General features: G+C 35.7%; 1 protein-coding gene across 3 annotated transcripts in view; it reads right to left on the bottom strand.

The window, feature by feature from the left end:
• The window catches only part of LOC127639594 (arf-GAP with coiled-coil, ANK repeat and PH domain-containing protein 2-like), a 139,330-nt gene that overhangs the window by 69,781 nt on the left and 51,453 nt on the right, over positions 1 to 18,096 (bottom strand). For 2 of the 3 annotated variants that reach the window (XR_007969983.1, XM_052121700.1), the window contains exons 2-8: positions 14,272 to 14,329; positions 6,782 to 6,901; positions 5,155 to 5,208; positions 4,063 to 4,121; positions 2,899 to 3,082; positions 2,251 to 2,295; positions 2,058 to 2,153 (exon numbers count right to left, since the gene is read on the bottom strand). Coding sequence is in view for 1 of the 3 variants with exons in the window: in XM_052121700.1 (XP_051977660.1) it covers positions 2,058 to 2,153; positions 2,251 to 2,295; positions 2,899 to 3,082; positions 4,063 to 4,121; positions 5,155 to 5,208; positions 6,782 to 6,901; positions 14,272 to 14,329 (616 nt within the window). In the remaining 2 variants the exon portion in view is untranslated. The remainder of the gene's footprint in view (positions 1 to 2,057; positions 2,154 to 2,250; positions 2,296 to 2,898; positions 3,083 to 4,062; positions 4,122 to 5,154; positions 5,209 to 6,781; positions 6,902 to 14,271; positions 14,330 to 18,096) is intronic. The other variant, XR_007969984.1, reaches the window with a different exon arrangement.

Here is an 18,096-nt window from a genome sequence, read left to right as displayed (position 1 = left end):
AGTTTAGTCCACTAGTCTCACACATCCCCAAATAATACACTGCAAAACTAATTTTCTTAATTAGTATTTCTGTTTTGCTTTCCAGTAAAAAAAATTGAAATATTCTTTAAACAAGACACATATTTACTAGACAAGAAAAATGGCGTGAGATATCCTTCTGAAGTCCTGTTCTCAAAGAAATCTGACAAAATTAGTTTTCTTTGTTTTTACTGGACAACAATACAAAAATACTAAAGATCTTTATTTTTTTGCAGTGAATAATACACATTTTGACAAACCGTGCAGGACAAGTTATGTCTCTTTTAATACCTAGGGCTGGAAGTTCATTAAATCCCTAATCTTAAGTATGAACAAAAGTAATAGTGATGCTTAAGCAAACCACTAATTATGTGTCTTTTTTACAGGGGAAAGACAGTGAAGGGTAATGTGCTTACTGTGCACTTTTAAACTTTATTTTCACAAAAACAGTAAGCAATTGTCCCTGTACCCTTCTTGGATCCATGTTACCCAGAGGAGCAATATTCAGGTAAAGCAGTTTGTTTTAGCAGGAAAGAGGTGGGCAGATTGACTGCTGACAAGATCAGATGGGAAATGTTTACCAAAGTCACAACAGCAAGTTTCCACAGTCTACAGTACCCTTCATTTAATAACAGAGATTTACCACCTGACAAAAAAATGGAGCATAATGCTACCATCACTATCAATATTGCTCAATATTTAAGGTTAGTGAATTGAACAGAAACTTCAGTGAGGAACTCGTCCTGCACGTTGTTTCTGCAACAAACATGACCGACACCTTCAATCATGTGGGTTGTTGAGGTGTGCTACACTTTTCCAAAGGATCTTACAATTGCCATGTGATGGGTGAAATCTCCCCATAGACTTGCATTAAAGGAGGATCCCAAGTAATATCTAGAGACCAGAATATCATAAAAGCTTGGACAGATCTGGCAAAGTAAACGACCATGCAGAACACCTAAAACACCCTAGCCACTGCTTGGCAACACACTAAAAATCATTCAGAACAACTTGGCAACTGCAAAAATTTTGACCTGTACTGCAATATCAGTCCTTCATGAACATGTTTTCTTTTATCTTTAAGCAGTCCATGATGAAAATAAACAAACCTGTGGGCAGCTTCTCCAAACCTCTCGACATAAGCGTTCCACTCGCTTGAGCTTCATATTGTCAGACTGATTAAAAAAACTCCAGACAGCCCTGTGCTTTACAATCCACTGCCACTCTCACAACTGTCTCACAACCAGCCAGGAAAAACCCCCTTAATCACCAATTTAACATCCTGTTTCCAGTGCTAGCTAAGTGTTAGCACTGGCCAATCACACATCTTGAGAAACCTCTTATATCTTCCCTCAGGACACAAGCATTGACGTGCTGGTCAGTCCTCAAGAGTGAAAAAGAAAACAGAAAACAAACTTTTGCTTTTACAGAGAGAGAGCATTTATCCTAATTCGACAGACAGACTGACAGACATATTCAACAGACTGACAGATAGATTCGACAAAGACAGACAAATATATTCAACTGACAGAAAGAAAGAGACAGGCAGACAAACAAACAGAAATACAGATAGATCCTGTAGACAGACAGACAGAGAGGACAGACTCGACAGACATACTGACCAATTAGACAGACAGACAGAAAGATGGATAGATACTACAGACTGATTTGACAGACTCGAAGGACAGAGTGAAAGACAGACAGATAAATAGATAGACTCGACAGACAGATTGGACAGACAGACAGAAAGATAGACAAACAAACAGACATATGGATAGATAAAAAGATAGATGGATAGACAGATGGATAGAAAGACAGATGGATAAAAAACAGATGAAAAAAAGATAGAAGGACAGACAGACGGATAGATAGACAGACAGAAAGAAAGAAGGTTAAGTAGACAGACAGAGAAAAAGACAGACAGATATATAGTTAAACTCAACAGTAATTAGATTGGACAGACAGAAAGATGGATAGATAGACTCTACAGACAGATTGGGCAGACAGACAGATTTGACAGACAGACAGATGTGATGTACCTGTCCGGTGAGTTGTTTCATGAGGGGTTGTAGTTCACTGAACAGATCATAACCTTGATGGAAGAAGGTCAGGTGAGCGTACATGAAGGACAGCATCTGAAGAGAGAGACAAAACACTTCCACGATCACCTGTCTCTCTAATTGAAGTCTTAAATAAACATAAAGGGTGCAAAACATGGCTGGAATGGTTTACCGATTTAAGAATTTCTGATCGTCTCTTGGACTGGAGCACATTAATCTGAAAAATAAAGAAATAACTTACAGAGAAATTAAGTTTTATATATATATATATATTTTATATTTGGTTTAAAACAAAAGGTAAAAGCCCACAAGTGCCCAACAATCATTTCTTGGTTTCCCAGCATAGCAGGATTTATTATTAAAGGTTAAAGCAGCCACTAATACTTAAATAATGATGAAATCCTAAACTGGCACATCTATAATATACTCAGTGGAAATATGGTGTTCTCTCTCTGTGCCAACAGGGGGCACAATCTACTGCATGCCAAGTACACTATAAAGAGTTGAACACTGACCCACTGGAGAGCTTTTTTTGACTTTCCAGGCTATTACATGTCAACTGGAGAGGAAGGTATAACAGGACATACAATAACAATGTTCAAAAGCTAGGAGTTATAGCTGTTAGACTGATCTTGCTCTTCTTGCTAATAGGAATATTTAAATCCGAGAGTGTATCAGTGTGCAGTCATTACTACACAGCACAGAAAGTGAGAAAGGAGGCCATGTTAATTGTGCCCTCACATTTAAATAGTTTATCCTTAAATTCGACCGGCAGTTCTATATTGTTATTTCACATCAGGCCGTGTTGAAGTGGTCTTACCTGAAGTACGTAGTCCAGAACAATGTGTCGGAAACACTTGCGTGTGGCGTTGAGGATGTTGGTGGCCTCTTCCACCTCGTGCTGTTTGTTGCGAGGTGCCTGGGCATTTTTGGACAGAGCCACCTCTTTCTCTTCACTCACTTTGTCAAATTGTTTCTTAGCTTCTTTAAACTTCCGAAGGTCCCTGCAAACGCAAAGCAATGCCATACCTTACATAATAGACTGAATTGAATTTTAACACATTACTATTTAAATTCTTGTTGAGATTAGTTATTGACTTTCAATCAAGTTATTATTGATATCTGCATTTCACAATGATCTGTCATTCACTTGTATTCAAAAAGCAACTACAGATATCTAGAATTGCTTACCAACTGAAATTCCAAATACACATATCAGCTATGTACTGGTGACCATTTACTATGTAAATGGTAATTGTTTATATATTTTAGGGGTGGCTGTGGCTCTGGTGGTAGAGCGGGTTGTCCACCAATCGCAGGGTTGGTGGTTCGATTCCTGTTCTACACGACTCCATGTGCCGAAGTGTCCTTGGGCAAGACACTGAACATCAAGTTGCTCCCAATGGCAGGCTAGCGTCTTGCATGGCAGTTCTGCTATCATTTGTTTGTGTGTGTGTGAATGGATGAATGAGACACTGTGTAAAGTGCTTTGAAGTTTAAAAAGCGCTATATAAGTGCAGACCATTTACCATTTTGAAAATCTTTTATTTTTGTGTAAATGTTGATTCCTGATCATAGGTGAAATTCTACTAATGAAAATGCAGTTAGATTTCATTAATTATGTTTTAATAGTAGAAATTCCGATTTTGAAATCAAGAAAGTTTGAAATCCCCATGAATAATAACCTCATTTTTAATATCAAGCATTAATTTTTTTTTTAGTGCAAACCTAATCAAATGAAAAGTAATTGATTGTAGATACCTATAATTCATATCCTGCATGTGAATAAATGTTAAAAGGGCTTGCAATACTAAGTGGTAATTCATCTCAGGCCCACAACTTTATAAATGATCCAGATGTTCATGTGCAGACAGATTGCTTCAGTAATAATTCCAGATAATTCCAGAGTTTACTAACACGCTAATGAAGGCATCAGAATCACTTACGATTCAACAACTAGGCTTAACTTTGGTTGGATACTCACTCTCGCACAAACGTCTGCAGTTGTGATTTGATTGATCGCTGTGCTTGGTCGAACAAAATCTGCAAAACAAAACAAAAGATCAAAACTCAAGCAACTGCTACGATCACTTTAATAATTCTTATTTTATTTTTTTCAAATTTGCTATTGCATCTGCACTTCGATAGAGATAGAAAATGTGTTTGAGTGTTTATTAACATTCCTAGGAAAATTAACAAACTTTTTTAACTTTGAAAACTTTGAAAGCATAGCTGGAGTGTGTTATGGATGTAATGGGCCAAACATTTCTGAGCTGAAAATGCGCTTAGTTCCAGTTCGTGAGGACTTTAACCACAAGTCAGCTCATCTTATCACAGACTTAAACACTGACTCATAGAGTTGCAGTATAAAACCGCTCCAGGCAACAGCAGGGACACCAGCAGCATTGTAGAGCCATTTAGATTATAGAATGACATGATTTTCAATAGATTTTTATAGCTATGCAGTTATAGAAAATGAATCATCACTTTGGAATGTCTGTCACCTCATCAGAATCCAGAATTCAATGCTAAGTAAGGAATAATTGGCAACAGTTGAATTATACAGAGGTGGTAATGTAGATCAAGTGTGCATTAATTAAAAAAATTTAATGGTCAGGAATACATTTTATACTATGGTTACCACATGTGTTTTTGTGTGTTACATGCATTTACTTTATGGTCGTCATCAATTCCAAACTTGTATCAAATGAATTAAATGATATGCTAATTGATTTAACACATTTAATTAATTACAATTAGAATTTCAATATTTGCCGAGAAATAAATGAATAAACACGTTCAATTTCCTAGCACATATATATACATATATAAATACACACACACACACACAGATTGTTTTATTTAAAACAATCTAACTGTAATGAATATAGACTCCTGACGCTAGAGGAAAATTGTTACTAACGCAGCAAATAATCTGTCATTCTTTCTTGAAGTCATCATTCTCATCTATGCTTATTTCAAAAATACACATGAAAACCTGACACCAGAAAAACAAAAGAAATCACAGAATACACCAATACAGCAAAAGCTGAGTACTTAAGGGAGATTTTCTTACTGTGTGATAGCTGATCATCTCTTGAAGACTCTCAGCAAACTTGGAAAGACTGGACTGTAAAGAAATTAGAGAAATGTACACAGAGTCAGTATGAATGCCAGATGAAAACAAGATTTCCTTTATCTTTAAGAAAACTATCATTTTATAACTGTAATGCATATAGACATTTTAATTCTGTGTTATTTAGTAATTCCCATTATTCTCAGCGGTGATTCTCAATAAATTAATTAACTAATCGCAGTACAACATAAAAGACTTCCATTGGCTCCAAAATGGAAACATTAAGGAGCCAAATGGCTGTTTTTAGTCGCCAAATAACAGAAATACTCTATTTCGATTGCTGTTCAGAAACAAGATAGAGAGCCAAAGAAAAGGAAGACAGCTGATAACCCATTCATCGAAGGTTTAATAAACAGTATCTATAGTTGAGAATATAAATTTGCATTCCTTTTGTCTCATAAATGTTCAAAACCCTTTCATAATTTATACAAATATAAGCCAGAAATACATATAGGACTCTTATTTTGAAATGTATGTGCTCCAAGTTAAGAGTTTACTGATGGCTGATTAACTGAGAAAGTTCCTCAAATTCAAACTGCTAACCTGAGCTCCTGAGTTCAAACACGCAGTTCTTTTTGGGTGATTCATGAAAAAGACCCGGTTCAAAAGAGTCATTTGTTCACGACTCTCTTGTGCTGGCTTTGTTGTTGTGTGCAGTTCAGTGAGCTTGTCGGTAACAGAACAGGCGAAAAGCGACGCAAGACAGACTGGTGCACGTTCTAAAAATTTATTCAATAACTCACAAGATGATATCTGAGAAAACCGCATATGAATGCACACAACCCAACTTAGATTTTGAATTAATGTTGCAATCATTTATTTTTAGTCAGTCTGGAGCCCTGCCATGATGTGTAAAGACATATGTCCTTTAAGAAATAAATAATACATACATTCTTTCTAATTAGAATATGATTTTTTGAAGAATTTGAGTAAAATGTGCTTTTGTCAGAATTTGACAGAAATGTATTTCTTTCATAGATTACATTTCTTGTGTAGAATCACAATGCAAATACAAATGCTAATAGCTCAAAAGGGCATCATTTCAAGCTAAATATAATTTCTTATTTTGGGTTTTTAAAAAACGACTAGCTCATGCTCTTGCCAGTTGCATACACTGGCATGTTTTCACAGTACAATGGTGTGTTATCAAAGGATATTTCAAAGATGCGGGAAAGTAAATATGCAAAACTACGAATGGTGGTTTGAAGCCAGTGTTTGTGTGTGAACACAAACTAAGTAATCTTTCAAAAGATCACTGTATAAACAGGAGTCTTTTCTCATACTGACTATATTAACATATATAAAAATATACTGAACAAGATCTCAAGCCTTTGAAGATAATTCCAACATACCAAAATAACAATGCTAATCTCCATTGATAGTTATCATGTGTTCATCTTAACTTCTTCTCCCCAATTTGGAATGCCCAATTCCCAATGCGGTCTAAGTCCTCGTGGTATAGTGACTCACCTCAATCCAGGTGGTGGAGGATGAATCTCAGTTGCCTCCGCGTCTGAGACCATCAATCCACACATCTTATCATGTGGCTTGTTGAGTCTTAACTCACCTCGATGACATCATCCTTGGCAGACTGCTGAGCCAACTCTCGAATTCCGTTCACAAATTGTTTGTTGGCCGTGTTGTATGCCTTTCCAGCATCTATCATTCCAATGCACAACTTCACAAGCTAAACACAGAACGGAATGACAAAGACATAGCTATTGTTTTACATTTTTTTTGAAGATTTGAGTAGTGTTTGTTCATGCAAAACTTTGGTGAGGGTTTCAAATTGTATCAGTGAAAATGAAGTTTAACACCATATTTAAAAGATAATCCAAGAATACCATGGTAATACCTTGATACTTGGTATTTAGTTAGATATATATATATATATATATATATATATATATATATATACATATATACATACACACACACACACACACATGTTGTGTTTCCATGTTTTATGGGGACTTTCCATAGACATAATGGTTTTTATACTGTACAAACTTTATATTCTATCCCCTAAACCTAACCCTACCCCTAAACCTAACCCTCACAGAAAACTTTCTGCATTTTTACATTTTCAAAAAACATAATTTAGTATGATTTATAAGCTGTTTTCCTCATGGGGACCGACAAAATGTCCCCACAAGGTCAAAAATTTCGGGTTTTACTATCCTTATGGGGACATTTGGTCCCCACAAAGTGATAAATACACGCTCACAGATACACACACACACACACACACACACACACACAGTACTGTGCAAAAGTTTTAGGTACTTGTGAAAACTGTTGCATAGTGAGGATGTCTTAAAAATAATGCCATAAATAGTTTTCATACATAAATTAACGTCATACAAAGTCCAGTAAACATAAAAAGCTAAATCAATATTTGGTGTTGCCACCTTTGCCTTTAAAACAGCCCCAATTCTTCTAGGTACATCTGGACACAGTTTTTCTTGGTTGTTGGCAAATAGGATGTTCAAGCTTCTTGGAGAATTCACCACAGTTCTTCGATATATTTAGACTGTCTCAATTGCTTCTGTCTCTTTATGTAATCTCAGACTGACACGATGTTCAGTGGGGGTCTCTGTGAGGCCATGACATCTGTTCCAGGGCTCCCTGTTCTTCTATTCTATTATTTTATATTTGCAAATGTAATGTTTGTTAGTCTAACATTTATATTTCCTACTGACATGCTAAAGCTGAAGATATAAATGACCATCTTAAGACAAATATTTTATGAAAAATCTTATGTGCCTAACACTTTTGCACAGTACTGTATATATATATACCGCGTGAGACATATATATATATGTCTCACGCGGTACACAGTCAAAGATTGTGCTGATTTCTAAGAAAAGCTAGAGTGTACATTCAGAGCTCCTCCTTAAGACCTCATATCCTTCCTCAGAGGAAAATAAAGACAGAAATAGGGAAGTGTGCAGCGTGAGTCACTTGGCCAAATGACGTTGGGTGGGTCTGCAATCTGACCCAACAATGAGCAGCTCGCTCACTCTCTCTCTCTCTCTCTCCTTTGCTCCCTTCTCCTGTTTATACAGCAGTCAATGGTGACTACAGCAGGAAAGAGGCTCTCGTATCAAACAAGATGAGTGTGATGGATTTAGTTGTTGTATACACTTTCCTTTCCTCAGGTCCAAGCTAGTGATAGACCAACAATTTCGGCCAGGGGTGTGTTTCACGTACAACTCACTGCTTAACCCTTGTAGTACGATGATGCATCGTTGGAGAAAATACTAGCTAGTCACGACTGTTTCCCAAAACTGCAGTAACTATGAAGTACATCCATCGTATAAACCACGTTGGTTGAACAATATAGAGCTAATGATGTTACACAGGGGGTGGAGTCATAACTTCTATGAATATTAAATGATAATAGCTAAATTGCACTTTGATAATGGGGTTTCCCACTACATGAGATTTCTGTGTTTAACTTGGTAACAATGGAACTTACAACGACAGTTGGCAAACAATGCTTTTGGGAAACACACCCCTGGCCAATATTTAGCCAATTAAGCCATTTTTTATGGAAATTCTTACCTTCTCAACCTTTCAAAGCGACATTTGACTGTGGTTAACGGCGGTTGTTGCTACAACTGCTATGACATTTACATTTACATTTATGCATTTGGCAGACGCTTTTATCCAAAGGGACTTACAGTGCAATTTTTACAGGGACAATCCCCCCCGGAGCAACCTGGAGTTAAGTGCCTTGCTCAAGGGCACAATGGTGGTGGCCTTAGTGTTCGAACCAGTGACCTTCTGATTAACAGCCCTGTGCTTTAGCCACTACGCCACCATCACTCCTATGAGATACTGGACTATTACTCTTCAGAAGTTTACTCCCATAAAGATGTTTTTATATTCCTTCAGACTCTAGTTATACAAATGCAGGTATCTTCAGACCTCCTTACACATGCACTTCTAGTGCTTAGTCGTGGAAAGCAACGGCTCAGTTGCGAGTCTTGCCAATGTGTCGACCCACTAATATGTGCAAATAGTTCCAGACACGTGAATACCGTGTGGTTAGAAAAATCGGGCCGCAAGTGTATATAGTCTTTGGGCACTCAGTTGATGATGAAAAAAAAGAATCAAATAAACATTGTGCTATGTCCTATTGTGATGATATTGCGCGGAGGCTCAGATTCATATGAATAAATATACTCTCTGCACGTGATGCTCGCTTAAAAAGAAATGTGTGAGGCCAGCCGCTTATACACTGAAAGCTCATAGTGAGTATCATGCACACTCATTTACCTTCAAGTATGGAGCACATTTAGACTATATATGTTAATTAAATTGCAGCTTTCTGCGGTTTAGTTAACACATTAACCCTCTGGGGTCTGAGGGTATTTTGGGCCCTGGAGAAGTTTTGACATGCCTTGACATTTGTGCATTTTTCAGTTGCTTAAAAAAATATTAATGGCTAAAGTCTGATAACACTGGAGTGAATGATCATGAATATTCATTGTAATTCACACATGAGAGACAAAAGACCCTCCCCTGGGCCTATCAATGAGGGATAGAGAATGAATGTGAGGAGACTTAATGATCAAAATCAAGTTTTAAGTCAAAAGAAGTAATCTGACTATATATTTTCTTTACATAAAGACTTAATTTTAGACCTACACTACCATTAAAAGAAGTCTCTTCTGCTCACCCAGACTGGATTTATTTGATCCAAAATACAGAAACAACATTGATATTCTGAACTCTTTTTACAATTTAAAAGAACAGTTTTCTATTTGAATATATTGTAAAATGCAATTTGTGATCAAAGCTGAATTTTCAGCATCATTACTGCAGTCTTCAGTGTCACATGATCCTTCAGAAATCATTATAATATGCTGATTTTCTAATATGGGCATATTTAAAGTGCATTTTACTAATTTAACCTGAGCACATATTTGCAAGCTTTGTTGATGATAATGAGGCATTATAAACACTAGATAAAATATAATCTAAACACTCATATTATTTTTATATCATATTACATATCATATTTATATTATACAGCAAACAATGTAAATAGCTGCTTTAGCCGAAACAGCATTTAAATGTAACTAAAACTTGCTTATTAGGCATATTTCAAATGTCAATACTCTGAATCCTGTCTGGCAAGTCTGGAAACAGTCCCACTAGTAAAATATGTACATGTTTATATAAAATAGCATGTCAGCTAATGAAAACGAAATGACTTACTCCGAAATTGTATCCTCGGCTAGATCAAGTCTCTCTTCAAAATACAAACGTTCATCCGAGTCCCGCTCTTCTTCTGAGGAAAATGTTAACTCTTCCATAATATCCTGGAGCTTTCTAGCCTACGTATTGTTGCAAACTCGCAGAAAAATGAATGAAATGTGTTTACAACCTCACTGTCGGGGGCGTGCACCATTTGTATTGATCGTCTCAGCACATTAGCGTATGAATGGCGCGCTCTGCTGGTGGGTGGGATCACATTACATTTAATGAGCTCAGCCAGCTGAAAAATGTACAGCACTTTGTTTCATACAGTTTACATTGCAGGAGAATATTTGTTTTAAATTTGAATTGTTTTATAAAAAAGTAGACATTTTAAGCTTTCTTTAGACATAGGTTTCATGATTGTATGATAAGTATTCGCAGAGTTTCAGTTAATTTTTTTGACGTGTTTCTGAAATATGCTCGTGAACACAGAGACTGCTGAAAGCTTACCCTTTTTATTTTCTTTATTTTAAAAAGCACAAGATTTTGTTGTTATTGTGAGTGTACACAAATAAAAGTAGACCCTTTATAGTCTCTAATGATGTCTTACACTTATCTGTATACCCAAAATGACGGAGTATTTTTAAGTTGTTTCTGCTGTAATGACGAAAATATCCAGCAGAACGCGCCGGCACCGACTGCGAGATTTGATGTAAACACAACACAACTAAACTTTTCTGTGTGTTTGTAAACTCCTGGATGTAAGGATGAGTTAATATTTTCCTCAGAAGAAGAGCTGGTCTAAGATGAACATTTGTATTTTGAAGAGAGGCAGAGGATACAATTTCAGACGAGTAAGTAATTTAGTTTTCATTAGCTGACGTGCTATTTTATATAAACGTACATATTTTACTAGTGGGACTGTTTCCAGACAGGATTCAAAGTATTGACATTTGAAATATGTCCTAATAGGCAAGTTTTAGTTACATTTAAATGCTGTTTCGGCTAAAGCAGGCATTTACATTGTATGCTGTATGATATAAATATGATATGTAATATGATATAAAAATAATATGAATGTTTAGATTATATTTTAACGTGTTTATGCTGCCTCATTATCATCAACAAAGCTTGTGCTTGCAAATATGTGTTCAGGTTAAATGAGTAAAACGCACTTTATCCATACCCATATTAGAAAATCAGCATATTATAATGATTTCTGAAGGATCATGTGATACTGAAGACTGCAGTAATGATGCTGAAAATTCAGCTTTGATCACAAATTGCATTTTACAATATTATTCAAATAGAAAATTGTTCTTTTAAATTGTAAAATGAGTTCACACAATGTTTTTACTGTATTTTGAATCAAATAAATTCAGTCTTGGTGATCAGAAGAGACTTCTTTTAACGGTAGTATAATATTTAGGTCTAAAATTAAGTAAAGTCTTTATGTAAAGAAAATGTATAGTCAGATTACCTCTTTTAACTTAAAACTTGATTTTGATCATTAAGTTTCCTCACATTCATTCTCTTTGTCACATTCCTCATTGATGGGCCCAGAGGAGTGGTCTTTTTTTATCCTCAGGTGTGAATCACATAAATATCTGTGATAGTTCACGCCTCCTCGCAAATCACCTTTCAACACAAACACTGTCTTACAAAAAGTTAAATTACTATATTGTTTTGTATGAATGAATGACCAGGATGCTTTTCACATCATGTTGTAGCAAAAACTCAAGGCTATAAGATCCAGTTCTCAAAAGTCTTCTGGACAAATATTTAGTATGTGTTATATGGACTTATTTCAGTGACTTACATTCTTTGTTTTTTCAAAACCACGCATAAACGTTATTTTCACAAAAATACAAACATGTACACACATCTTGCTCAGATATTATTGTAGCCCAGTTTGTGCAGAATACAGCGTTATCAGACTTTAGCCATTAATATGTTTTTAAGCAACTGAAAAAAGCACAAATGTCAAGGCATGTTAAAACTTATCCAGGGCCCAAAACACCCTCAGACCCCAGAGGGCTGTAGCAAACCTGCATGAGGGACAGGGTGCAGTTTCAATCTCTCCCCTTCACGGGGCTCATAGACGTGTCGCTGACCGCACAGAGAAATGCCATTTTTGTAGTTTGTTTATGATGATATTTGAACTTGAATAAAGGATGCATTAAATATATAATGCCAGGTTGCTGTTTGCTTTTATCCGGCTCTGCTTTATTTCACGATGACAGTGTTTCTGTATTTCCTTATTTAGCATTTTTCTATTATATTTCTGTTATATTTTGTGATCTACATCACCTGAAGCTGTTTGGAAAGTTTAGAGTGCCATCTGGACTGTAATCTGTGTTTTCTTCCTCTCGTCAGTCAGGCGCAAGCTGCAGTGCTCCTCTCTCTTGTCATCATTAGAGTTTCATATAATCTCATGTTACGTTAAATGAGATCAAACGACTATTCGACAAAGACAACTTTTGTCAAAATGTTTTATTGTCGACGTTGTCGATAACGTCAAATTTAAATTGTGATATAGTCAATTAAAAGTAAAACAATCTGTCTGTAAACAATTGTTGGAAAAATTATTTGTGTCATGCATAAAGTCCTAAAACGACTTTAGTTATTAGTTTGCTAATATTAAATCTGTGGAGAGGTTAAAAAATTTGTTTTAATGACTTCAACCTAAGTGTATGTAAACTTCTGACTTCAACTGTACAAAGTAAAAATTATTAAGCTCTCTGCCAATATAAAAGCTCATTTTAAAAAAATGGGTGTTTAACTAAACTAAAATGTGACAAAAATATATTACTTCTGTATGGTTAATTGGACTATTCAACGTAGTAATAATAATAATAAATATAGCTGCAAGCAGCGATGATGGGCCCAAGCACCATGGGTCCATTTCCACTCGATGGCTTTCGGAAAACAATGTGTGATGAAGGAGTATTTAAAAGTTCAGAACATGCGATTTTCAGAAAATCAAAAATGTCTGACTTCCTGTTGGGTGGAGCTAATGACTGTTAGTACGACAGTTGTTCAGCTTGATGGGAAATATATATGTACCAATTTTGGTGACTCTAAGTGAAACTGTGGGTGCTATAGAGCCCCCTTATATGCCCATTTTCAAGGGGGGATACAGACTGCAACTTTGCCCAGTCCTTATGGCCAATGACTCTGATGTGTGTGCAAAATTTCTTTATATTATTATATTAAGGCAATTTATTACAAGCAAGAGTTCTCTTGTACTGAATACAAATTTTTATCAATGATTTAATTATAATTGTTATGCTCTGTTGTTTAGTACTACATTTGACAAAAAACAAACCCATTGTTGTGTTTTGGAATGTGCAGTGAGGATCTGCAAGAACTTTATTTGAAAAAATGCAATGGTATGTTGAAATGTAATTGCTCTATATTCATTTGAAGTTCTATGAATTTATTTGATAAGTTTTTTGAAAACACAGAATTTATGCCTCTTATGCACACTAGAAACAATCTGTTTATGGTGGAGGAAAACGGCATTCTAGTGTGGATGAAAGGTGCACACATTGCAAAATCAATGCGTTGTCAAACGAAAACATTAGTGTGGACGTGGTTTAAGGTTATGCCTCTTTTCCACATTATAATGCCATTTCAAAATGCAAAGTTTTGGTGGAAAAAAATTGCATTCTAGGGTGCATGATATTGTGGCATAAACGCTTAGCAAAATCAATCCGTTTTCAAATGAAATCAGTAGACGTGTCCTTATCCTAAAATTGACAAATCCAGAATAATCTGAGGATAAGAACAAGTTTGTGCATACGCACCTGTTGTGAATCCAGTCGACCACTAGTTCATACATACCTTGTCTAGTTTGGACTCCAGCTCACTGACGTCGCCATCCACTTCCTCGATTGTTGCCCTGTAGAGGACAGAAAATTATTTTCAGTCACTAAACTGTGCAACGGTTAGCAAATCATAATAGAGGTAATTTACACATAAACTCAGCAAAAAAAGAAACCTCCCTTTTTCAGGACACTGTATATTAAAGATAGTTTTGTAAAAATCCAAATAACTTCACAGATCTTTATTGTAAAGGGTTTAAACAATGTTTTCCATGCTTGTTCAATGAACCATAAACAATAAATGAACATGCACTTGTGGAACGGTCATTAAGACACTAATAGCTTACAGACGGTAGGCAATTAAGGTCACAGTTATAAAAACTTACAACACTAAAGAGACCTTTCTACTGACTCTGAATAACACCAAAAGAAAGATGCCCAGGGTCCCTGCTCATCTGTTTGAACGTGCTTTAGGTATGCTGCATGGATGCATGAGGACTGCTATTCGTCCTTGCAGTGGAAGATATCCTCCTCCCTCATGTGATACCCTTCCTGCAGACTCATCCTGACATGATCCTCCAGCATGACAATGCCACCAGCCATACTGCTCGTTCGGTGCGTGATTTCCTGCAAGACAGGAATGTCAGTGTTCTGCCATGGCCAGTGAAGAGCCCGAATCTCAATCCCATTGAGCACATCTGGGACCTGTTGGATTGGAGGGTGAGGGCTAGGGCCATTCCCCCCAGAAATGTCTTGGTGGAAGAGTGGAGTAACATCTCACAGCAAGAACTGGCAAATCTGGTGCAGTCCATGAAGAGGAGATGCACTGCAGTACTTAATGCAGCTGTGGCCACACCAGATACTGACTGTTACTTTTGATTTTGACCCTTTGTTCAGGGACACATTATTCCATTTCTGTAAGTCACATGTCTGTGAAACTTGATCAGATTATGTCTTAGTTGTTAAATCTATTTATGTTCATCCAAATATTTTCACGTTAAGTTTGCTGAAAATAAAAGCAGTTGAAAGTGAGAGGACATTTCTTTTTTGCTGAATTTAGAAGTCTTACAGGTACAGTGACACAAAAGTCTAATTATAAAGACCTTTGGCTAATGATTTTGAACCAATGAGATTTCATTGTAGGCAGGACATCAGAGCGTGACATCGCCCAAATAGAAACCAAGTTTCTTGCTTGATTGTTGGGGCAGTGTGAAATTATGACAATTTAAATAAAGTTGCAAGAAACCTTGGATAACATTATAAAAAATAAATCAAATAAAAATGCAACAAAAGTGTAGAACATGGCCACTTTGAGAAATGTTCAAATCAGTCCTGAACTGACCAATATGTCCAATCAGAAAACAACTGACAAAAAGCCACAGATAGAAATTTTTAGCCAATAGCATCTATTGAAATTGAGAAACATTTGAAATCTCATCAGTACTCAGTTAGTCATGAGTTCATTTCTGTTCATCCATGTAACTCCATGACACTGCTGAGATGTTTCAGTCAATTTAAACTCCTGAATAAGCAAGATGAACACAAAATCTCAGCATAAGAAAACAGACTATAAAAAATCTCTAAAAACATCTTCAATTTAAATGAACACCCTTATAATACATAAGAGGAAAAGAAAAATGCGTTCATAAATGTGGTATGATTGACTTTCACAATATCTCGCAGATGTCTTATGTAGTTCATGCACACATGACCACTTAGCTCAGAAACTAGAGCTGAACATGTGAACACGCTTCTCTCACGCACATATAAAGATGTCAAGATTTGTGTAAAAAAAAAAAAATCCTTTCAATTTTGTATGCCTATCAAAAGACTTGGAAAATGACACATGAATCACACAAAACTAGTTTTATGATACTCATAGGTGCTTTTTAAGCTTTAAAGTGCACTCAAGGCAATATCCACTAGAGAACTTGAGATTTTCCCACAAACAAACTATAAGCCTCAAGAAACCACAAGTTCAGATGTAATTCAGTCTGTTTTAAACTGTGCTTTTCCTGTAACTCTTCTGTTGGCTGTCTCTGTGTTATCTTGTTATGACAAGAGCTCTTGGTTGAAGTATTTAATGGAGTAATGATTATCAAGCAAATCTTTCTGCAAACACTTGTGTTTCTTATTTTCAGGCCAGTCATTTTCCTAAACAGTCACATGAGCGGATTGTTGGGAAAGTCCTGACACAGGTGAAGTGGCTCTGTTAATGAAATCAAGGCCATTGCTTCACACAACCTGGAGCCTGTCCTGTGAGTGAGTAATTAAATGGTGAAGGAACACCTTTAATAACACACTGGCTCCATCACAACAGAATACATAGAAATGAGCGGTATGACAATAAATACCTTGCAACGGTAGAACTGTGTCATCTGATAAAGATTTTGCTTCTTTAAATAGACCTGCATAGCTATCAGTGGGCGGGACTACTTTACGTAATTTACACATGAACTGAAAACTGAAACGTGAAATAACGCGGAAATACAGAGCGGGACGTGTCCCAAACAAGTCAAGACGAGGAAGAACTTTGCTGTTAGACTCAATTACTTCAGCTGTAATTTGTATTACCATTTTACAAATGCTTTGAATATGGCATCAGTCAGAACAAGGGATGACCAAAAAAAAAAGATTTGATAGCAATACCTTACCTTATTTTGTCATCAGATCACTTTTGCTAAAGTATTATGATTTAAAAGATTTACAGAGAGTTGCAAAAGCTATTTTATTGTTCTAACAATAAATAATTTCTATTGAACATAAATTGGATCTGTTAAACACATGGCAGGCCAAAGTTGTCATGGAGCCACAATGAAAGATAAATACAAGATTTAAAAAAAAAAAAAAATACAAAATTATAACATTTTAATATAACTTATAAAACATTTTTCAACGTGTGTATAATATATATATATATATATATATATATATATATATATATATATATATATATATATATATATGAACACATACACACACATACTACCGGTCAAATGTTTTGAAACACTTGACTGAAATGTTTCTCATGATCTTAAAATGTTTTGTTCCGAAGGCGTATGCTTAAATATTTGAAATTAGTTTTGTTGACAAAAATATAATTGTGCCACCATTTTAATTCATTTAATTATAAAACAATTTTATTAAATGCTGTACAAAAAAATAAAAGTTTTTGAAATGGATGACTTGTACCAAATAATAAAGAAATGCAGCAAATAAGTGAGATAAACATGGATGAGAACAACTTCAATACTGTTTAAAAATCATCTCAGGGTGATTCCTCAAGAAGTTGCTTGAGAAAATGTCAAGAGTTCATGTCTGCAAACTCTAGATAAAGATGCTAAAATATAACACAGTTTTGATTTATTTTGGATTTTGTTTAGTCAGAACATAATTCCCATAGTTCAATTTATGTTATTCCACAGTTTTGATGACTTTACTATTATTCTCAAATGTGGAAAAAACAAATATAATAAAGCATTTATAGTAAAAAATTTACCTGTAAGTATTCACTTGTTGCTGTGTGCTATTATTGAACAGATAGACAATAATAAAATCTGCTTCTTACTTAACCGAGAGCATGACAATGCAGTTTTTTAATGTCTCCATGTAAACCTACATTCATATTTATATGTAAAACCTCTGATGGTGCCTTTATTTATTACTTCACTTCTCGAAAAGAGTAGGAGTGTAACCCTGGTGTCCTGGCCAAATTCCACCCATTGGCCCATATCAATCAAGGCCTCCTAATAATCCCCATCCATTAATTGGCTCTATAACACAACTCTCTCCTCTCCACCAATAGCTGGTGTGTGGTGAGTTTACTGGCACACTATGACTGTCT

This window comes from Xyrauchen texanus, chromosome 48 (assembly GCF_025860055.1).
Source record: "Xyrauchen texanus isolate HMW12.3.18 chromosome 48, RBS_HiC_50CHRs, whole genome shotgun sequence".
In the NCBI taxonomy this organism is placed as follows: Eukaryota; Metazoa; Chordata; class Actinopteri; order Cypriniformes; family Catostomidae; genus Xyrauchen; species Xyrauchen texanus.
This window is presented reverse-complemented; position numbering and strand designations above follow the sequence as displayed.